The sequence below is a fragment of the Calidris pugnax genome, unplaced genomic scaffold (genome assembly GCF_001431845.1).
Source record: "Calidris pugnax isolate Ruff unplaced genomic scaffold, ASM143184v1 scaffold178, whole genome shotgun sequence".
NCBI lineage: Eukaryota > Metazoa > Chordata > Aves > Charadriiformes > Scolopacidae > Calidris > Calidris pugnax.
Window position 1 is genome coordinate 2,853,381 of NW_015090986.1, and position 23,463 is coordinate 2,876,843.

A 23,463-nucleotide genomic window follows, 5' to 3' on the forward strand; every position below is an offset into this window, starting at 1 on the left:
TGTGGAATCCTTTTAAATTTATATACTACAGTTGATTTTTCCTGGGTGCAGGGGTTGCAGAATGAATGTTAGTGAAAAAAATATAAATCCCCAAATAATAAAATATTTCTCGAAAGGCTAAAAAAAGTGCACCTTAATTCACAGATTCAAATTTATTTTAAATTTAAATAAATATTTTAAAAGTCCCCAACCCCTGCAATCTGCCCCCATCCCTGCCCCTGACAATCAGTTGAAAAACTTAGGAGGGGCATTTGATTTTTATATAAAGCTCTTGGAACCTAGCAAAGACATGACAGAAAATTCTAGAAAAAGTTTGAACAGTATTATGTATTGTAAAATATTACAAAAAAATCCTGCTTGTTTTAAATAAAAGATAAATAAAAGATTTTTTTTTTGCCTTATTAGGGTTCTTCCCAAGCAGTTCTCAAGGATGTGATGCTTTTCTTCGCCACAAGATGACTCTGATTTCTCCATCAATATTGAAGAAGTATGGAATTCCTTTTGACAAGGTACATTGGTGCTTATTTTTAAACTACACATTCATGCATTGACTTAGATTGTGTTTACTATAAGGACTGTTTATAGTAAAGTTGAGGCAAAAAAGGAATTTTAATTTTTCTAGGCACTGACTCCATGAAAAAATGAAAACAAATGCTTGTACTATTAGGACTTTTATATGGTTTAGCTTGGAATTTTCTAGCAGAAAACAGTTCTAACCATCATAATCTTTATCTAAAAGTTTCTGTTTTATTTCTATGCAAGCTTGCATGTGATATTCTGTTGACTGAAACACTTAATAACTAGTTGTGTTAATGCAAGTTATATACCTAATATTTTAAAATAAATGTTTCATATCTGTATTATCTGTATATTGTATTTTCTTATGCAATTAAATGTACCTTTATCGGTATTATGACCTAAAAAGTTTCAGGTGGAATAAAACCAAACACACTGTTTTTTAGTTTAAAGTGTATTTTAAAACCTGTAGCATATTAAAAAGGAGTTGAATGATTATTTTGTGCTGCTAGGTGGTGGAAGACTGGACACTTAATAAGAATGTTATATAAACAGAAAGTAGGAAGAATAACTGGCTTTCTTCTTTGTGGATGAATTTAAGATATAGCTGTTTCCAAAAACATCTGACGTATTCAGTTTCTTCTTGTCTACAAGATTTTCTACGTTCTTTGTTTTCCACTTCGAACTTCCTATAGCTGCCAGCTAATAAAAGCATTCCTACTGCATTGCTTTGTCTTTAAATAGATATATCTTATATCCTGAATTCTGTGTAGATTCTAAATTTCTAAATTCAAGAGCTTTGTAGGCCTACTCAGAAGCATAGAGCTTCATTCAAAGGTCCACCGTGTGAACATCTGTATGTTATAGTGAGTTTTTTAAAAGCCTTTTGATCATTAATGGGTTATGATTCTTGGTTTCCCACTGTGCAGACTGTTTTAAAGTGTTCAGAAGAACCAGGCAATATATACATTTTCTCAATCTGTTCCTGCTGCACTGTAGGTCTGTAAATTGTCCTTGCCACACTCCTTGTTTTTTATTGTGGTTTCTGTTTCAGCATTTGCTGTGTTTGTTTATTGCTATCATGTGGATTTATGTAGGCAAACTTAGCTTATCATGCTTCCCAGCCTAGTATATAGGATAACACAGTGCTTTCTATCTGTTTTAGCTGATGTTTTTGTAACAGTATGAAACGTAGCCCATAGAAATAATATGTAAGCGAATGTTTTCAAGTATACTATTATCATGGTTTAATCCTGGCAAGCAGCTGAGCCCCGCACAGCTGCTCGCTCTCTCCCTTCCCTGTGTGATGCGGGAGTGAATTGGAAGGTTAAAAGTGAGAAAACTCATGGTTTAAGATAAAAGGCAGGGGAGAGAGTGAATTGGAAGGTTAAAAGTGAGAAAACTCATGGTTTAAGATAAAAGGCAGTTTAACAGGTAAAGGAAAATCTGTGCATGCAAAGAAATTGCAAGGAATTTGCTGCTTCCCATCGGCAGACAGGGATTCAGCCATCTCCAGGAAAGCAGGGCTCCGTCACACGTAATGGTTATTTGGGAACTTCAAACATTCCCCTCCTTCCTTCTCTCTCCACTCCCTCAGCTCCAGCCTCCTTGCTGTCAGGGCAGTGTGAGAAGCAGATAAGGTGACGCTGTCTAAGTACTGCTCAGCAGGAACTAAAACACACCAGTATTACCAACGTTGTTTGCAGCACAAATCCAAAACATAGCCCCATAAAGCTCCTATGAAGAAATTTAATTCTGTCGCAGCTAAAACAGCACAAGCGTGTTGAAAAATATATAGTATTGCAACAAGCAAAATACTTCAAGTGAATGAATACAGAAACTTATAACCTCAAGAATTTATAGGATAATATTACGACATACTGCACTTCGTAGCTGAAGAACTGCCATCCGAAGAACATGAATCCATTGTTGAAGAAAGAAATATAATTGGAGAAAGAGTATGTCTTTAAATGGATTTTACAACAGTGACATGAATCCGTTGTTGAAGAAGGAAACATAATTGGAGAGAGAGTATGTCTTTAAATGGATTTTACAACAGAAATTTATCAACAGTTCGAGATGTTCTTGGTCTCTCCTGAAAATAGTATTTTGCAGCAAAATATAAATTATGCAGGCATCTGCATACCAGTAATCAATGTCTACACTTCAATAATCGGTGTCTACAATAATTACCTAGCACTACTACTAGTAGAACAGCAATAACTGATCCTGCCAATTATATGACATGCTTTTAGTAAAACTGAGTGGAAGCAAATTTTAGAAGGTTACTTGATAAGAAGAACCTTGTTAGAAATACAGCTTTACTGTTAAGGAAAAGAAACTGAGTGAGGTAGACATTTAGGTGGGATAAAGCCACTGATTTGTTATGTGTTTTGGAATACCACTTCATTTTTCATGCTTAAATCAATATATGTATAAAATTGAAGAAATGTAGGCGTTTAGAATGATACTGCCTGCTGTGAAAAGCAAGCTTTTTTGAATAAATTATATTCATCTAAGTAGTTTGTTTTCTGAATGATATATTATTATATGGAAATGTAGTTGCTGAGTTCGTTTTTGTAATTTATAGGTAAATACTGATTTCTTTCATAGCCTTGTGCTTTGTTATGAAGTGTCAGATGAAACCTTCCAAACTGGAAGGTTTTATAACTAGATTTATCATTTTGGATTTACAGAACATTACTTTGTGAACAGTGTAATTTTCAGTGGTTGGTGTTTAAAGTAGCATAGTGCAAAATGCTAGCATATTTATTTTCAGTACCACACATTTGAGGTGGGTAAGGGAGCTGATGTTCTTACTTCAGTGTCTTGATTATTCCTGTATTCTAATTAGAAAAAAAAAAATTAAAAAAATTGCTAGAAACAGTTAAATATTTTAGTTTGGTTCTGTCACCTAGTCTTGGGAGGAAGCAGGCTGTACCCAAGTGTAATTGTAATTAATGGGATTCAGTGAGAAAGTGAATAGAGAGAACCAGGCTGTGATCTCTCATGTCTCAAAGTGATAGAAGTGGAAATGTGCTGCATGCTGATAAGTCAGCCTACGCCTACCAGGTGGCAGCTGAACTGCTGCTTGTTGCAATAGAACACCTGCTAAACTGTCAGCAGTGGGAGGGTGTATTGAGATAAATTTCGCAATTGTTAGAATTGAGAATAATCTTTCTTAAACATTCCCACAGCGATTGTTTGAGTCCTACAGTAGCAGTTATAATATATGCACCTGTATGTGCTTTTGCATGTACACACTAAATGTGAACCCACAAAAAATTAACCTTGCAAAGTGCAAATGCAAAATGCAATGTCCAATTTTATTCTTTAGCTTTGTTAGCTAAATATGTTTTTTCTTGTTTTCCTCTTTCCTTCGTCCTACAATACAGTCAGAAACATATATCTTGAAGTGCTATCCCTGTGTATTTATCCTTGCATTAAGAAAAAAAAAACACAAAGTATTTGTAAAACTGTAAGATGAGAATTTTGAGGGAGGAGAAAAGGGGGATTCTAAAAGTGGAAACTGAATATAAGACAACTATGCCAACAAAAGGCTGAGATTTAAGACCTGGCATGTTAATAAGAAAAGTATTTCGAGTTGTGAGTGTTAATTTTGGTGATTAAAATTTAACTCTCCTTTTTTGCGATTTCAATTCATGTCTTTCCCTAAAAAGAGTCATATTTGTCCTAACAGTTTTTCTTACTGTATTACTTATGCAAAGCCTTGTCGCACAATGAAAACAGCCTTTTTAATCTCTATGAAGTCCCCTTATTTTCCTGTAATCAGCAAATGCGTCTTATTGAATGGTCATCAGTCATTGCTCAGATTATTTGCTTCATTTAAATGATCTGTTTGCTTTCAGTGAGCCTGCTGTCTGATGTGTTTCGTGTCAAAAGGCTTACCAAACAGAATATGGGGAATCTCTTTTAACTCTTTACTTCCAGATCTTCTAGTTTATTGATTAACTCTTTTCAGATACTTCAGAAAACAGATTTGTAGTCTGACTAGCCTATCCTCGATACAGTCTTTGGTGGTGTGACTTTCAGAGATTAAAGCTGTCTCTGAGCAGAGAGAATATTAGTGACTGACAAGAAGTACAGTCTCTTCTTTTCTTCACATCCAGAGAAGAGCAGCAGTCCATCCATGTACAGGAAGATAAGATTTCTCTCTTGAAAGAGAATATCCTGACCAGTGATTTGTTTACCTTAGCCTATTTTTCTATTAATTTATTCTAGAATCCTTTTATATGATATCCCATTTTGATAACTGCTAGGAATTTGGTTTCTTTTTGGCTATACAAAATATTGCTATGGCAGTAATTTTTTAGTAGTTGTTTTTTCTATTTTTTTTTTCTTTTTACTGCACTTATAAAGAACAGATCAGTCCTTTGGAATTACCCTTGCTTATTCTCTAAAGCAATGTCAGAGCTTACCTGTAGTCAAATTTTTCCTCTGAGAATCTCCTTCCAGGCCGCTCGTCCTTTAAGTATTTAGAATTCTGGTTGTCAATAGCATCAGAGTTTTGCTCTCATAAATTGTACTTTAAGAGAAAGAGGGGAAGGACAGGGACAGATTAAAAAGTTTGACGTAATAGCTAAAGTGATGTTTTAATGCCATTACGTTGAGACATTCTGCATGGCATTTCCAGTGCAAAAATCCCCTTGGTGTTAGTAGCTGTGAGGCTCAAGAATGGGTGCAGGGCAATTGTCATTAATTATTCTTCCTTCTTTCCTGTCCAAAATGTTTTAAAGATACTGCCTGAGAGGATATAAATATATCCAGTGTCTTGCTTTGGGATGAACAACATTGTTTTCTTTAACTGCTAAGGCTCATTAACTTAGAGTTTCTCCTCCTTTATACTTGATCATCAATAGTAAGTGACTTAAAAGGCAAATCAGACCCTCAGTTATGGGTTTTTGAAATGGGTGAGTAGGGGAGAGAAGGGTGAGAATAAGGTCTCTCTGCAGGCTTTCCAGGAAAAGTTCTCTGCCATTCCAGAGAAACATCTTCAGGGTGCTGGACAGAGTAATTTCTTCAACAATTGATTGGTATTAGTATTTGGGGATGATAATTGGGAGAATTTAGTCCAGCCTGTCTCTGCTTCCTCTCAGTCAGGAAGACTGATGTATTCTTTGTGCTGTCTTTTCCGGGTTTTACTACCTGTGTTCCAAGATTAGTTTTTTGAAAGTAGTTTCTAAATTTGTAAAGTAATACATGTAGCTATGTATTTTATAGTAAATGTCTGTCTGAAGTGTACTATTCTGCTTGCGTTAACTCACGACTGTGTGCAAGGAGAAAAAAATTCTTTCTTTCTAGGTAGTTGCAAAGACAAATGCAGTTTTCACTGCTTGGTAGCAGAACTACTTTTGTACTGTGCTTCACTTTGAGGTTTTTTTGTGTTTGCTTTTTTGTTTGTTTGTTTATTTTTTATGCTACAGGTTACACAAGAGGCAGGAGAATTTATGATTACTTTCCCATATGGATACCATGCAGGATTTAACCACGGTTTTAACTGCGCGGAGTCAACAAACTTTGCCACCATCCGATGGATTGATTATGGAAAAGCAGCGAAGTTGGTAAGTCATGCTGCAGAAAACTGATGCGTAAGGAAATCTTTCCTGTGGTTATTTCTTTGTGACAATCTATGGAAGCCAATGAGAAAGGGAGAACTATTAGATCAGGTAGTACCTTATACTGCTATTGAAATTTTATTTACAGTTGTTTTTTTCCTAATGGGTACTATACTTCGAGCAATCTGTGTTCCCCTTAGTAGTGGGTTTTTATTTGCAGCTTACTCTACATATTCTTTAAAACCAGTTCTATTTATGGATTTTTTTTAAGTTGAAGCTACACTTACTGAGGTCATTATATCTGAAGACAGCTGACTTCTGCTCTTAAACCTCCTCTAAGTTCTACCATTTGTGAAAGCACTTTATTTAAACAAGGAATTTTGATACCTGGAAAGAAACATAAGTAATTAAAATGTAAACAAAGTTTCAAGAAACAAGTTCCACTTATGACATTGAAGATGAGAAATCTTTTAATGCAATATTATAAACAAACTGTAAACTCAGAGTAGGTATTTCAGGTTTTAAAATCAGGTCTGCTTTTCTGAAGATATGTTAAACTGAAATTTTGTTACATGGCATAGATATTTTTGCTTATTTTCATATACAGCATGTGAGTAAATACACAAAATCAAGAAAGTGTAATCTGTTCAGCGGAAGTTTGTTACTATTTTTCAGTATTCTGTTATTTTTCTCAGAATTATGACTTTTGTAAGCTCTGGTTACTGTGTTGTCTAAAATGTTTAAGCCAGAGGCATTCTCTGCATTGACTTTTTCGTTACTGATAAAACCTTTTTCAATAGTGATTTGCTTAATGCTGATAAGCTGACATGGAATAAAGGGCAAAATGAGATGTGCAGGTTCAAAAATTAAGTAATGATAGTCAATGCTCATTAAATGCTTGGGACTGGAAGGCTGTGATGAGACAGTTTTCAAATAGTGGAAATTTATGACTCTAAGATTATTATAGTTAATGAGACTGAATATGCTCCAAAGGGAAAAATTTTTTAAATATTTTTTTCCACATGTTCTGTATGCATACACTAACAGTAGTGAAAGTATTGAAGACATCAATATGCATCTAACTTGTTCAGGCTGGTCTTTATCTTTAATCGGAAAGTTGTGTTTTTAATAGCCAAAAGATTACCTGTTAGCTGTAAAGTTAATTAAAAGAACTCAATGTGTTAGAAAGCTTGGAATTTATATAGATAGTACAGTGGAACAAAGTTAGGAGGAATACAGGCATAGACACATGAGTTAATTGTGGCAGGTCCTGGACTTTAACACGTATGAATGTGGTGTGGCTCTAAAATTTATTCAGCTGAACTTCAGGAATAGCAAACTTTCTCTCTGGATATAGCAAAGCAGAGGTAGTGATACCTGCAGCTACGTCCTTTTTGGTGTACGGGTGTCATATTTCTCATGTTTTAAAAAAATAGTCTACCATTTGGTGTGCAGCTGCCTCGGTACAATCTATTAAATGTTTTATGCCTCCAGCATGCCTCTCAATTATTGTATTGTACTATAAACTCCATGTCACATTTAAAATTCTGCAGAGTTAGAAGGTAATTTTTTAAAGCTAATGAAATTTTATTCCTTTACTCAACTCCAAAAAGGGTTCTGAAATTCTGAACTTTTGGCTATTAAGTCTTGGCTTATACATTCTAAATACCATTTTGTTTAGTCAAAATTCTCTAGCATATGGATAAAACTTTCATTGTAGGACACCGAATTCTGTGTTCTGTGATTATTGCACATAGGAGCAATGTTGTGCTCATATAGTGTAAGAAAGTAAAATAGTTCTGCGTTGTCTGCAGTTGAATTTAGATGTTTCAAACTGGCAGCTGAAGCAATAATGAAGAGTCTCTCTCTATGGAGAAATCCTAGATGCCGTTGTCAAATGTGAATTCCAGTTTCTTTGGCAAATAGTCAAAAAGCTTAATATTACTTGCTTATTTTTTATGACTTATTACCACAAGAATGAGAATTAAAGTATTTTTCTTGCCTTTTTAAATGAAAAAGAACATAGTAGGAAGTGCAAATAGTAGTATTTTTAAAAATATTTTTTAATGGAAGTGTGTAAGAAGAGAGGAGCTACTGGAAAGATGGTAAAATAATTCTTCATAATACTTATAGTTGTTTACGCTTTACAAATAGGGTAAATAATTCAAAGTCAAATGAAGAAAGTATTATAACTGGTTATCTGTTCTTAAACTGTAATTATATGACACTTTGAAAGCACACAGAAGTTATAGAGTTATTGCAAACTGGGTACTCTTGATTATGGCGTTTCTCTAGAAAAACATGAGGATAGCTATTATTAGTTTTATCATAACCTCAGGAAACTTTCTGAAAGTATTAATTAAAAAAGTATGAAGTCTGAGTGCTCAAATAATATAACTAATATTTTAGGTATTTTAGTAAATTTGATTTGCAGCTCTGGTAATTTCATTTAGAAGAAAAAAACCACCATACAAACTTGCATTCTCATTTATCATTCTTCAGAGTACTGATGTTTTGTTTAACTTACGTGTTTTCTTTCTGTTCGTGCTATGTACAAGAATTCTAACTGAAGTGAATATTTTGGATCCCTGGGTTCCCCTGTATTGTACTGCAGAAATTGCCTGCATCAGCAAAATATAGCAATATCTATGTCAGTTTGTGTCTGCATTCTTAGAGAATATTATATACTGATGACCAATTATTTGTCTTCCTACAGGAACACTTCTATTTTTACAGAGTAGTTTCCAATTGCTTACAGCTGGATTTCTCTATTAGAAAAAGAAAACACCCTGAAGTACAGTCAATATTCATTCTTCATTAATTTTGGAAAAAAAAAATCGGGGAAAGATTTCCATTAAAGTTGTAGTAAATATTTAGGCTATGTGACGATATTACTTTCCTCCATGAAATGAGATGGTGTTAAAAGTTTTGAGAAATCAATTGCAAATGTTTAATTGGGGATCATTTAGACGCTCAGTATTGCAAACTTTGGTAAATCAGACACTAAGTATGCAAATTCCAAAAATTACTTTTTGTCTTTTAAAATGCTAAACTTGTGATCTTGGTTTAAATTTGTGTGCCCTACCTACCTGTAGTAGTTGAAGCCGGGGAGCAAGGATGTAACCTCCAGCTTGTTTTCCGGTGTTTGTTTAAGACTTCCACTCGGGGGTGACACACGAAGAATAATACCAGGTGGCACCTCCTGTGTGCTCTCTGCTATAATTTGGCTGCTGCTTTGGGCTGCGTTCTTGCTTTTGGACAGAATTAAGTTGGACAGAAATAGGCAGGAGTAAAAAGTAAATTAAAAACAAACAAACAGAAAAAGGCAGAAGTAGTGAAATAACAGCTATACGAGAAGTCCCCCCAAATATAGGGGAGAAATGGTGTAATTTTTTTTGTCCTTTTCCATTGTCAAGAACACAGGGCAGGAGAAATATGGGATACTGGTGAAAGGAACAAACCAGTCATGCTGTCCTGAAGATGCTTGGCAAATGGCTGTGGTGCAGAGGGATGTTAGTGAAGTGCTGATGTACAGTAATGGCAGGACTTAGAGAATCAAATGTAGGTAATACTCAGCTCACAAATACTTCAGTTGTGTTTGCCATGTTCCGTGAGGGTGAGAGGCACTCTAAGCTTTAGATATTATTCATCATCATCCTATGACTTTGATTTGTTGAATGCTGTTTATTTTAGAAAAAAAATAAATGGTACAAAATATGGGCAGATGGGCTATTTCTTCAGGCTTCTGTGAATTTTGTCATTTATTGGAATAGGATGTAAATATGTAGCTTCATGACACGTATTTCAAGTTTTCTTACTCCAGTGCATTTTGTTACTGTTGGTAAAGCTGATTTGCCATTGGCAACTAGCTTGTATATTCTGTAGGTATCTACTTTGATTTGGGCTGAGTAGATAATTTGTGTGCTGAACAAGGGGTGATATTTAGGTATTAGAATTGCTAAGTAGAAGTATTTACACATAATTTTTTTTATGTTTAATGAAATAAAAATTCTTCTGAATAATTGGATAAAAGACACTTCAGTAGTGTGAGAAAAATCTTATATTCCTAAAGTTTATTAGCTGCAGGGCAGGGCAACCTCTGCGCCCACCTCCAAAGCTGTGGATCATCTGTGTTTATTAGTTTCATACTTTTGTCTATTGTAATTGTTATTTCTAATGAATGCCAGTGTTGCCCAAATACAAGACCTACAGTGCAAGACTCTCACTTACAGGTGCCAAACCTGGGGTTCTCAGTCATGTTTTTCACCTGTCCAAATTTTAATTCTGGTGGATAGCAGAAGTTCTGGTGGAATGTTATGCACTCTAATTTGATACAGAGAACTGGAAACAGATTTAAATTCTGAATAAGATACTGTGCTTTTGTGAACAGGCAGGCATTTTTCTTTTCTTACTTGGAATTCCTTTTTTCCCTTGCTGCTGTTTCATAAATGTTTGAAAAACTTACTTATTGGTAAATCAGTTCCCAATTACAGTGAATTCCCCTAGAAAGCACATCCTTTGACCTTGTGCAGAGCTTCCGGACTGCATAGTCTCACCTGAGCTTGACTGGTCAAGGTAGTTCACAAAACAGAGAATTGGGCTGAGGTGGATGTCCTGTGTAGGAAACGTCCAGGAGATTGGTGATGTGAGCAGGTTTGTCAGGGCTCTCTTTATGCAGGGGTGATTATTTTGGTTTCTTTCTTTCCATTTGCCTTTGGTTATTGTTTGAATCCCTACATTCCCCTGTCTGTTGCTTTTCCAAGTCCTTGTGTCAGGGTCTCTCACAACTCAACATCACCCCTTGCCCAAACTGATACCCATACTTCCAAAAGCTTTCAGAGAAAGCTCTAGCATTTCTGAATACTGCTGTTGTTGCTCACTGTTTGTGTGAGTCTGTGTTTTGAGTTTGTGTGTCTGTTTTGTGGCACCACTTGGTGACTTTCACTCAGTATAAATGCATGTAAATTTTACTGCCTTCTATCAGGGATAGAGTCACACTAGGTGATTTTACTAGTCATTATAATGATTCCTTTGTATTGCAGCTACTTTTAAGACGTGATATGTTTTCAGATGTTGGTGCTTGGAAGCTTTTTGTTGTTTTGCTGATATGTAGAACCTGAGGAGAGAAGTCTACCAACCTTTTCTACTTGAAGCTCGGGCTACTTAAGTGTTATTGCTTTCTTTCATAAAATTAAGCAAGTAATTACTCATGAATATTCTTCAGTGCTAGCTGCTTAGAAACATGTTTTCTGTGGATAGGTTAGATCAAAGTGCTGGCCTGCAGGTTGTATTTTTCCCTTTGGTGGGATGAAGTGCAGTTGTTTTGATGTTAGGTTTGATGGATTTGTTTGCCACTGCATTCATTAGCTTCACATCAAAAAACTGACAGGCTGTTAAATGAAACTTTGGCTTAGATTTTCAGCTTGACTGTTTGGAGACCTTTGTGAAGATATTTTGTTTTTGTGCTGCAGCAGCCTGGAGCAGTTATGACTGTTTCAAAGGGAAGAAAAGTTATTTAGTATCCTATTTTGTTTGAGTAAAAGAGAGTCATTGTCTTGAGGACAGCCATGTCCAGCTTATGCTATCCAAACAATATATTTATTATGAAATATATATTGAGAGACAATATATATGTCTTAAATAAATGTATCTGAGAAGAAGTTATGCTTACCACAGAAAAGCACCTCTCATAATTTATTGACATAATAATTTTTTCAATGAGAATTATATTTAGGTTGGTTTTGTAGAGTAAAATATTAGCTGACTGTTTAAAAACCAAAATAAAAATTCTACTAAATTGTCCCATTGTTTTTATTTCTTTTTAAATATAGGTGAATGATTTAAAGGCTTCGGCTAAAAAGTATCTTGCTACTCCTACAGCAGTGTTTTAGTACTGGATGTCAGAAATAGCTTTGTGTATGAGCTCATGAGTGATTCTTATGTCGGCCTATTTTATTAGTTTGAATTAGGTACTGCTGTCAAAGAAATTTTTTTTTTAAACACTGCATGTTGATACATTTGATACCAGTCAGCAGTGATATCAGCGTCATTCAAGATATACAAATTAATGTTTTTACTTGCTGGAAATCATAACTAGCCACCTTATTGACTTGACTCCTAATGAAATCTTACAAGGATTCAGGAGGCATGCATGATTACCATTTCTGATTAGTACACTACTGTCTGATGTTAGTACACCACTTCAGAGCAAATCCTGTGTATTCTGCAGTTTGACATTTCTCTTCATAATCACAGTGCCATGGTGTATTTTCAGCTTTATAGTTGTTACGGGAAGTTCTCTTTTATTTTTTTCTTTGTTTATTTCTCTTATCTTGAGCTGTTCCTTATCCTTTATTTTTGCCCATCTCACTGCCATCATTTACTGCCCCTGTTTGGTTCTTACAGCACAAGCTCAGCATTTCCTGAGAACAGCAGCTGTTAAAACTTTCCCCTTTAAAACCTATTACTGTAATGGAAGATTGTCGGTCTCACAGTGGACGCAACTTGCACACTTCTCTATTTCTAGTACTGTGACATACTGAATGTAGAATTGTAATGATTTTAGGAGTAAAAAGGAATAGTAATAATAGCAATATTTTTATCTGTAAATGCAACAGAGAATTATGTTCTTTTGTTTATTGTAGCTTCCTATTTTGGTAAAGCAACGGTTAGTAAATTCATAATCTGAAACTTTGTATGATTGTGGTTTTTTCACAGTCTGTGCTACGCTATGTGCAAGTACTGTTGTTACCTATGTGTAGTGTATAATGTATTCTGTGGTTCTAAATCTCAATGAGGTTTTTAATGAATATTTTCCATCTGTACCTAGCATAACTTTAAATATGGTGCTATAGAATCTGTGACTTAAGTTCTGCATGCATGTTTCTGGCACATAGGTCTCATGCAAGCTGTACTGCTTTACTAATTAAAAATCAAACCAACATTACTATCAGATTACTCTTTTTTTTTCCCCCCTTTTTTTTTTAACACAGTTGTGAGTAGGAAGTAATGAGAGGAGAATTTGTTAAAATAAGATTTTAGATGTTGGAGTACATTCTGGCAACTGTAAGTGAGTAGAAATGTGAGTGAGTAGAAATGATGGAATCTAGTTTTCCTTTGTGGTTTTTTTTTTTCCTAAGTGATATTATAGAAGTCTCATTAATCAAAGTAATAAATGTACCAAGTTGGTATACTTGGAGGGTGTTTAGGAGTTTTTGTTTTATAGCAGCTTTTACCAAACAAAGTGAGTTTTTTCATAGAAAAAGTCAATAATTTACAATAACCTTGCCTGTTCAGAATATAATTTATATGAAATTTTAAGTAAATCAATACAGTTTTTCTTCCCTTACTTTTCATCAGAAAGCAGTTTATAATTATCCTTGATTTAGTGAGGAAAACTTATTCTCACTAGGTACCTTTCTGTCCATGTATTAATGTCACAGCCTGTAAAGAGAGTTTACTTTAATTCCAGGTTTTTCAAGGAAGAAGAATTTGAACAAAAAAATAATTCTCATAAATTTGAGTTCACAAAATAGACTCTCAGTTCACAAAATAGACTCTGCGGGCTTGAATCAGCTGCTGAAATGCAGGTGTCCAACACCATTTGAGATAGCTTAAGATATTTTGTCTTGCTCTGTTTAGCCAGAAGAGGACCAATCACCGTGAATCTAGTGTAATTAGAGCTCAGATGGATGTCACAGGTACCAGGTAGTGCTTCAGGAGTCAGTGTATACCCAGGCAATGGAAGTGAGCCATCTTTGCATTCTCTTGTTTATACCATTTGTGAAATTAAAACTTGTCCTAAAAATTAACTGCACTCTCCTATTCTAAGAGGAATTAAATTCTCTAGCCTTGCTAGAATGATTTTGTATTTTCACAATTGGAGGCAACCTATCCCAAGAGGCAAATAGACGACTTAAGTGTTCAGGTTCAGTTCCATTAAAAACACTGCACTCCAACCTTTCTTCTCCTGAACCAACCACTCCCCCAACTAAATATTACTCCCCAACTCCTCACGCCACTCCCTGCTCCCAACCATTGTTTGACCCATCAGAGAGTTCATCTCTCCACAGTTGCAGCAGGGAATTCTATTGTTAGGTAGTTCTAATAGGCAGTATCCTCCAGGTCTACTCGTACTGGAAGAGTGAGATACACTTTTGTTTCATGGATTTTGTAGTAAATTGCTGCCACAAGAAGGAATTATGGTCTTAGGATAGTAGCAACCATTCTGCTGGTGTTCTTCCATGCAATTTCTGTTGGTCTGTGACATTATGTAGAAGGCGAATGTTTGTGTTTTTTTGGGCTTTTCTTCCTTTCTTTTTCTTTTGTAGTCTTCTGTATATAGAGATGAAGCTTTGTATGAAGATGACTTTTACTCAGTTAACCTCTGTATCTTTTACTGGGGCCTTCTACACAATTCACCTCTACTGCAGGTGAATCACTGCTGCAGACTCACTAGGTTAGCCTGTTTGTCTCAGGCCGTACTTACTGTGGAGATAAGCACATAGTTGCAATTTTCTCTCCATTTTTCTGAGGGTCTGTGAAATTTTATGCAAAAATGAAGAAGAAAGGTTGATTAGCTGTATCATAGATGTGAAGCACATAGGGCCTCTTTACTGCTTTCATTTGAAAGAAGACACTGTAAATGTAAACACACAATTCAAAATCCTTGACTTAGTCTGAGCAGTAGAGAAGGCTTGTCCGAGCGAAGAAGAATAAATGATATACCCACATCCTGAGGTAACTACCCCAGGGCAAATAAAGTGTAGGTGTTACTTTTAGTACAAATGAGCTTATGTAGCCTAGCAGGTATGTGAAACAGCATCTGAACATGGGAGGTTGCCTGACCTGCATGTTTAGTGTCCCCACTGTGCTTGCTACTTGAGTGAGTAGGACTTGTTTATATGCTACAAGTTAAGAAATCTTAGGGTTCAGAATTCTTGAAAAGGAATTTAAATGAACTGTATTGTATTGGTTTGATTTTAGATAAAATCCATGTTAAAAAAATATTGCTAGTCTTCACAAACAGGAGGCTATTGAAGTGTATCTTGATATTTTCTGAAATATTTTGTAGCAAAAAAAGTTGAATTAAGACCTCAGTGCTAGTGTGGTTGTATTCAGTTTTTAAGGTTTGTCTTTCTGCCCAAAGCATTAACCACTTTCAAGTTGTTGGGAGAAAAGGTAAAATCAATCACCTTGAAAGTGTCGTCTTTCTCTGAGCTTATAAGGAACCACTTCTTAACTCAATTACAATATTAACACCAAACAAAAAGATCTATTGATCTTTTAGATAGGGTGCACTTCTGTAGGGTTCATTAGAAGACGTTGCATATATTCTTAGACTGAAATAAGGTATTTAATTCTTTTTTAGATTTACGACTAATCTAACGAAGTAACATCAGTTAAGACTATATTTGTTTAGTCTGTATGTAATATGATCTCAAGTATTCAGCAACCTCATCAGATCAATTACCAACTTTCAGATCTTAATAACAAAACCATCTGATGTCACCTTTGCCGTGTGACATCTCATAGGCTTGGGATTCTGGGGGACCATTTTTCACCTGAAGTTTCCATTGCAAATATATATATATGTATCTATTTATAAGAAGATGGATTGGTCTAGGCAATTAGACAGCTTCTTGGGAGCAGTCTTGTTTGAAATATCCAGCAAACATCTGAATGAAAAATAAAAAACTTATTTTATTTTGATATAATTTTGTTTATGTCTGGATTTTCTAACCTATTCCATTTAAGTTATTTCATTTACTTCTGAACACCTTAACACAGGACAGTAAATGCTGTGTTTTGGTGGCCTTTTAAAACTGTACTGAGAACAATCACAGTATGTAAGAAAGACAGAGGTCTGAGTATTCCGATGCATTATTATGAGTGCTGTGGGGATAAATCTGTGATGTACTTAGAGGAGGAATTTAGTTCAAGTACTGCCATTTTGTTTTGTTTCTGTTTCATGCCCTTTTTTTATTTGTTTCCAATGACTCAAGAGAGAGAGACTGTAAAATTTTACTCAAAAAGGGGAAAGATACAATCAAAAAAACTCACCAAAATCCCCTTTTCTATGTTCTTTTCCCTTTTTTGTGTGTATGATGACAGAGCTTTGATATACTTGGCTTAGCGCATCAGTCATTAATTTGTTAATCAGGATGTAAGAATCTAAGATTGGGCAAGATTTTAGAAAAAAAATCCGTATAGGTAGCGTTCAGTATATCTATTGAGCGTCTTTGAAACAGATGCTAATTCCTTGGCAAATGTGCTTGAAGTTAAAAATAATTCTAGTACTCTTTTGCTGAAAAAGTACAGTTTTGTTGAAGAAATTCAATGTTTTTGGAAACTACAGAGAGTGCTGCCTTAGCTCATTTAATTAAGTGAGTCTCATACCTGTCCTCACTTCAATTTCCTCTAATGTGTGAGTATATTTGCAAAGGGGTGATAAGAAAAGGATAAAGAAATAATGTGCTAGAGTTTGCTGAGTGTAAGAGGAAGAGTTCTTCAGTCAGTTAAAGTGGACAAAAGAATAAGGGGTGGCTGTCACAGTTACTATATTTATACAAGTTTCATGCTGGGCAGAGAAAAGACACTGTTGTCTTCTTGAGTGAGGCAAAGTCTAACCCTTACTACAAAATCCTCAAGAAAGTCAGTGAGACAAACGCAGATACCTGAGTTCAAGTCTGCATATCATAGAACTACCTTGAATATCTGTGACTGCAAAGCAAGTTACTTGGAGGTGGTGGAATTATTAAAATGCTTTTTTTGTGAAATAAACTATTACAGAGATAGTAACAGCAATATGACGAATATCAGACTTCGGGAAAGATCTTGGGAGATTCTAGAAATAAATGATTGGTTACATTTTTTGTAGCTGTGACATCAGGATGACAATAAACAATAATGAACAGTAAAAAGTAAGTAAAACCAGTAAGTTTTGAAATGGCACAGCCTGCATGGAATATAACTGTGAAGAGATAGTAAGAAAAAGATTAAATCCATCATATGCTATAGTTTGTAGTCTGAGTTAACTTTGGTGCAACACTGGTTTAGCTGAATGCTGGCACATTCAAGTAATTTCCTGAAAAAATGACACAGAGTTTTATTTTTCGATTTTTACTCTAACTCAGCTAAATTGTGGTTTTGGCTGTACTTCAGATTTTTTTTGATATAGAGGAGCTGCTAATAATGATAAGACAGTATTAAGCTACTTGGTATGACTAAATCTATAAATAGCAAATATCCTTAACTTATTGTCAGGCAGTCCTCTACCCAAAACGGAGGCAGAGAGTTTGTGGAAAAGATGTGTGAGGAGCTGTGAAGTGGAGAGAGAAGAAACAGTGAAGAAAAAGTGAACATAAGTTGCTGAGGTACTGAAAGTGTGATCTAGACAAAAGTGAGAGCTTTAAGGGACTGAGGGAGATCCAAATAGAATTTCTGAAGTGCCATCCCAATCCTCTTTTGCTGTTTGATTACTGTTGGCTATAGGGGATATGTATTTTTTACCTGTGTGCAAACAGATTAATATCAAAGAAGTATCAAAGAATACCAAAGAAGTACCCACCTCCTACAAAGAGTGGTTGGTCTCGAGTATTTAATACTGTCAATAAAAAGTAGAGTATTAAAAGTAAAATAGTTTAATTGGTGCAAAAATTAGAAGTATTTTGTTGGAAAGTACAGGTTTTGTTCTCGTGCTTTGGGCAAAGGTAACGGCAAATTCTGGACATGCCAGTTCGTTTTCCGACTGAATCATATACAATGATGCAGGTTTGATATTTGCAGCTAGGGCTTAGGGACTCTAAGCACAGATACGTTTGCAGGGCTTTTCTTCCCATAATGCTCTTTGCAATAGCTGTTAAAAAGTCTAAGTGGTTTACTTGTCACTATATTAAGTTTATAAATTTCTTCAAAAGCATTCTAATTGAATTCTTCTTTCTTTTCTAAATAGTTTTCTTTTCAAAATCTTTGATTTTGATTTATTAATAATTGTTATCAAGCAGTTCTCTATCATCTGTTCAGAAAAATGAAATGCCATATGTTAGTGTATAAATGTTTCATGCATATGTAGGTAGAACAGTCAATCATCAGGTCCTCATATATGACTCCATTGAGTGGTGATAGTGTTTTGAGAACAGGACAGTTCCATCATTTTACTGTTCATGATTTCTAAATCCTGAACATCTTATAAAAGAAACAGTTTAGAGCATCTTGTAAAAGAGAGTGTAGAGCACTGGTGTCTTTTTAAGTAAATGACAGCATATTTGGATTTTTTTTTTCCTCTCTTTTTACAAAGTCATCAGAAAGAGTCAGCATTAGTCAGTAAATCTGAATGAAGAGGTGATGAACAACTTAGAGGATTTCAGTAAAGCGTCTTTACCTGTAATAATTGGAATATTAGCAGCAAAACAGGTAGAGGCTTTGCTTTGCTTTATTTCTGCCCTTTCCTTCACATTCTTTGTTTGAATTCCAACAAAAAGAGGGTCTGTAAGAATAAAAAGATGGAAGCTCATTAATAATATTTATCAGTTTCTGATGGTCAAATCACTGAAAGGAATAATCTAAGAAAAGTTTTCTAATCTTTACCTGTATGTACTATAGATCTTTGGCCTCTGGAATGTAGTACTAGCCCATGTGCTGCACGAGGGAAACAGATCTGCAAACTTTTAACCAGTTAGCCCATTGGCAGTGTGGCATATACATGTACATATATATTTTTTTAAAAATAAAACAATCTCAATGTTTGTTTCTTAAGATTAGAAACATATAAGAAACACCCTGAGGCATCCTTCCAGACATTCTAATTATTTTTTTTTAAACTATTGGTACATATTAGAACCTAGGGAGCATTTCCTATTTATTATAATGGAGAGTTCGAAGATGTGTATTTTATCTTTGCTTATCATCTTAGAATGACATTCTGCATGTTCTTCAGGCTGTGTCAGTCTCTTCTTAAATCTTCCAATTTTTCTTACTTATTATAGGGTCTGGTTATATAGCTCTATTATTTATTCCTGGAAAAGTGTAAAATCTTCCATGGTCCTCTTGTGGCTGTCACTGGAACATCCCTGCAGTACTTAATGTGGCTTTCCCCACTTTCCTTTTGTGGTGTTGACAAACTGTTGATAAGTTGCTTGATCTTGTAGACCTAGTCTGTCAGACTCCTTAAAAGAAACTGCCCCTAAATCTTATAAACATTGCAGTTCTTGAATCTGATACTCAAAATTATGAGGTCTTTGCTTTAGTTGGGGAACAATTAAAATTTTTTCAGAGGGCTTTTTTAGATGAAGAAAAGTTTCAAAAAGTGTTATGCTCTTGAATTTCATGTCTTTGATTGGGGTAGAATATGGAAATAAATATCAGAAAATCTGTTCTTGCAGTGTTTTTGACCTGGATAAATTAAATGCTAACTTTGCAATGCAAGAGTGATTTTTTTATTTTTATTTTTTTTAAAAAAGTTACTTTGGCATACATGTATTTTGACAAGCTTTTACTGCTAACCAGACTTTTTTATTTCTGACTTCTGGAAGATACTAAACTCATTCAGGTCCTATTGACTGCTAGCATAATTCAGTATCTCTAAAAAGCAAGCAATTTTTAAATTTAATTTCAGACATGATTATACAGATTCACGCAGATTCACAGATTCGACAGAGTTGGAAGGGACCTCTAGAGATCTAGTCCAACTCCCCTGCTAAAGCAGGGTTGCCTAGAGCATATTCCTCAGAACTGCCTCAAGGCTTGAAAACCTACAGAGAAGGGGACTCCACAACCTCCCTGAACCTCCTCCAGGGCTCTGTCACCCTCACCAGAAAGTTCTTCCTCATTTTTGAGTGGAATTTCCCATGTTCCAGCTTGTGCCCGTTGCCCCTCGTCCTATCGCTGGAAACCACTGAAAAGAGTCTGGCTCCAACATCCTTCAACCCACCCTTTAGGAACTTGTAAACATAGATGAGGTCTCCCCTCAGAGAGTGGAGACTTTTCGTGTTAATAATGACTGCCAGTGGTTCAGCTACAACTTTTTGGGTCTGCAACTTTTGTGATAAATTCTACATGTATTTTTTTAGGCAGATTCACATTTTCTGTGAGAGAGCTCCTCTCCTGTGTACTCGCCAAGAGCTTGTCTTGCAAGAGGGGATTGATGGTAACTTCGGTAGAACCATCCAGTTGCTTTGTGTAACATGGGTCGCCATAATCAAGTGAGTGGTGATAGTGTAGTGCATTTGTACAGAATCAGGCTGGAGAGTGAAGTGGATTTTTCTTCCTCTGGGTTTGTCGCTAAACTCCAACATATGACAGTATTTTGTTTCATAAAAATGATGTGTCTAGTACATAATGGCTAATTTGGAATAATGTGAAATTTTATTGACTGCTGTGCTGCTTATAAAATTGTTACAAAGCAGTTTGAATTGGAAAAGCTTTGAATCCAAAGAGAATAAATTTAACGTGAATGTCTTTAATTAAATTTTACTTAATTTAAATAATGTAATTTGTATTGATTATGCTGCTGCAGTTCATTTGGATTTTTATTTTTAATTAAGATTCAGTAATCTTGTTTTACCTTCCAGAGCTATTCATAAAGTGACTGTGAAGAAATTGCGTGTTAATTAAATTAATACCTATATACATTTATTAAACCAAAATCAGGGCATAATTTAATTTTTTTTTTCTCTGTGAAGGTATGTTATACATAGTAATATTTCTTATAAGGATAACAACCCAATTTTATTTGGATTCTTTCTTTTTTTTTTTCCTGAGAAAATCTGTGCTCGTATAATCCTAAAATGATGTAGATGCTTCATCCTCTCTAACTACCTCAGAGCCTGCCAGCACTACCATCTGAAGCTTCTGGGATGGTTACTAAAGTGCAGCATAATCCTTTTATTTCCTTTTGTGTCCTGTAACTTGCTCTTTGGCTTCTTCTTGCTCTGTCCGCACTCAAAGGGCTGCGGGCAACAACTCAACATCCAAGTGGAAGCCAGTGGTGAGTAGTGTTCCTCCGGGGTCAGTACTGGGACCAGTGCTGTTTGACATCTTTGTCAGCAACATGGACAATGGTGCACCCTCAACAAGTTTGCCAATGACACCAAGCTGTGTGGCATGGTTGACACACTGGAGGGAGGGCATGCCATCTAAAGAGACCTGGACAGGTTTGAGAAGTGGGCCTATGTGAAGCTCATGAAGTTCAGCCAGGCCAAGTGCAAGGTCCTGCACCTGGATTACAGCAATCCCAAGCAAATACAGACTGGGCAGAGAATGGATGGAGAGCAGCCCTGAGAAGGACTTGGGGGTGTTGGTGGATAAGAAGCTCTATATGACCTGGCAATGCGAGCTTACAGCCCAGAAAGCCAATTGAATTCTGTGCTGCCTCAAAAGCAGCGTGGCCAGTGGGTCAAGGGAGGTGATTCTGCCCCTCTTCTCTGCTCTGGTGAGACCCCACCTGGAGTACTGTGTCCAGCTTTGGAGTCCTCAGCACAGGAAGGACAGGGGCCTGTTGCAATGAGTCCAGTGTAGGTAGGGTTATGAAGATGATCAAAGGGCTGGAGCACCTCTCCAATGAAGACAGGCTGAGAGAGTTGGGGTTGTTCAGCCTGGAGAAGAGAAGGCTCTGGGGAGACCTTATAGTGGGCCTTTAGTACCTAAAGGGGACCTACAGGAGACATGGGGATGGACTTCTTATGAGTTGTCCCCTCACAGCAGGGGGTTGGAACTCTATGATTTTTAAGGTCCCTTCCAACCCCAACCATTATATGATTCTCTGATACACTGTATTAGCTGGTGCCTGTGCAGCATTGAAACAGTCTCAAACTTGGATGACCTCTTCATAATTTTCTGGCAAGGAAGTTACCAGCTGATAGTACTGCATATGTTGAAAACAATCCAGAATAAAAGACTTGCTGTATTAACTGAGACCATGAGCGCTGTGTTAAGGCTGGTTGCTATTACTTGATTCCTCCCCCACACGCTTTGTTGGTATTATTAGCAGTTAGAAAAGAGAGTTTAAGATTATTTTGAGCCAAGACAGGTGATATACATGCATTTATTTTTAAATGTGCAGTGATAAACACGCAATTTATTCCTGCACCTGTGCATGTGAAGGATGAGTCATATGAAGTTGAAGGTTACTGGCAATGTTGAAGGGCAGAAGAGCTGGGCAGAAACGAGCTGATGTAGCCTAGCAGATTTGTGAAACAGGAGCTGAACAGGGGAAGATGAGCAGAAAGCAGGGCTGTAGAGGCGATTGCTTGGCTCCTTAACACTGAACTGAAAGCTGAAGGTCCTGAACTAGTTGAATTCACAGAGGTCTTAGGAGGTATTTGTGCAAGACAGAAACTTTTCTAAGTGGTAGCCTCAGACACCAAGTTTTGAACTTTGGTTAACAGTTCACCTAAATTCAGTCACATTGAACTGTTGACTTGCTAAGTAAAGCAAAAGGTCTCTTCGCCTTAGTCATAATTCCTTCAGATACTGGTTACATAGAGGTACTATGTTAATTCTGTCATTTCAGAGCAGCAGCATAAAAACGCTGAGCTAATCACACCTTAGTGTTATAGCTGGAATTATATGGGATGTTGACAAACTAGACAGAAATCTGTAGCAGTTAGTGTCCTGAGGTGTATGTCCTTTCTTGGGTCTCTGCTTTCTAGTCGTATCTCCTCTGAGTTCATTTGTGATTAGATGATTGATAGCTTCTATTGTTCTTCATGATAAAATCATAGCAGCAAGAAATTCTGTGAATTGTCCTATTAGTTCTTTCTGCTGTTCTGACAATTCCTGCCTGGATGCATAGATTGGAAAGATAGTTGATGGTAAAATACTCTTCCTTTCCAAATTGCTTCTTCAGTGCCTTTGTATGTGGGCACAAATTTGTGTGTTTGCCCAGCCCCTGGTTATGTGGTTATGCTTGCCCTTCAGGCTCATGTATGATTAAGCATTTTTAAATGCTTAATTTAAAAGTAATTTAAGTAATTAATGATAATATTGTGTAAATGCATTGTGAAGCAGCAAACTTGCTTATTCACCAGGTTTATTCATCTCTTACTTCTCTAAGGTAATGCACAGTTAGTCTCCCTGTTACTAGTGTACACTAGTAATTGTACTAACTTGGTTTTCTCTTTCTCGAGTGTCTTACTGACCAACATAGTACAAAAAGAAATAAAGTAAAAAATGATGTCTTTAATGTATTATGTAGATGTGCTATAGATAATTTGCAAGTATCAATAATAATTTATTGAACAATAATGAATTTGGATCTTTTGCAAGTATGATCTGCAAATGTTCACATTAAAAGTATAATTCATAATGCAAATTTCTTGATTTACTTTGCTTTATTTTCTCCCAGATTTATAAATTAATTAGTTGGCTACTT

General features: G+C 35.8%; 1 protein-coding gene across 3 annotated transcripts in view; it reads left to right on the forward strand.

Moving 5' to 3' along the window:
- Positions 1 to 409: 409 nt before the first annotated feature.
- Positions 410 to 23,463, forward strand: part of LOC106894931 (lysine-specific demethylase 4C-like) — a 215,556-nt gene continuing 192,502 nt past the window's right edge. For all 3 annotated transcript variants that reach the window (XM_014953965.1, XM_014953967.1, XM_014953966.1), the window contains exons 1-2: positions 410 to 509; positions 5,961 to 6,098. In XM_014953965.1, the coding sequence (XP_014809451.1) occupies positions 456 to 509; positions 5,961 to 6,098 (192 nt within the window). In that variant the 5' untranslated portion in view covers positions 410 to 455. The remainder of the gene's footprint in view (positions 510 to 5,960; positions 6,099 to 23,463) is intronic.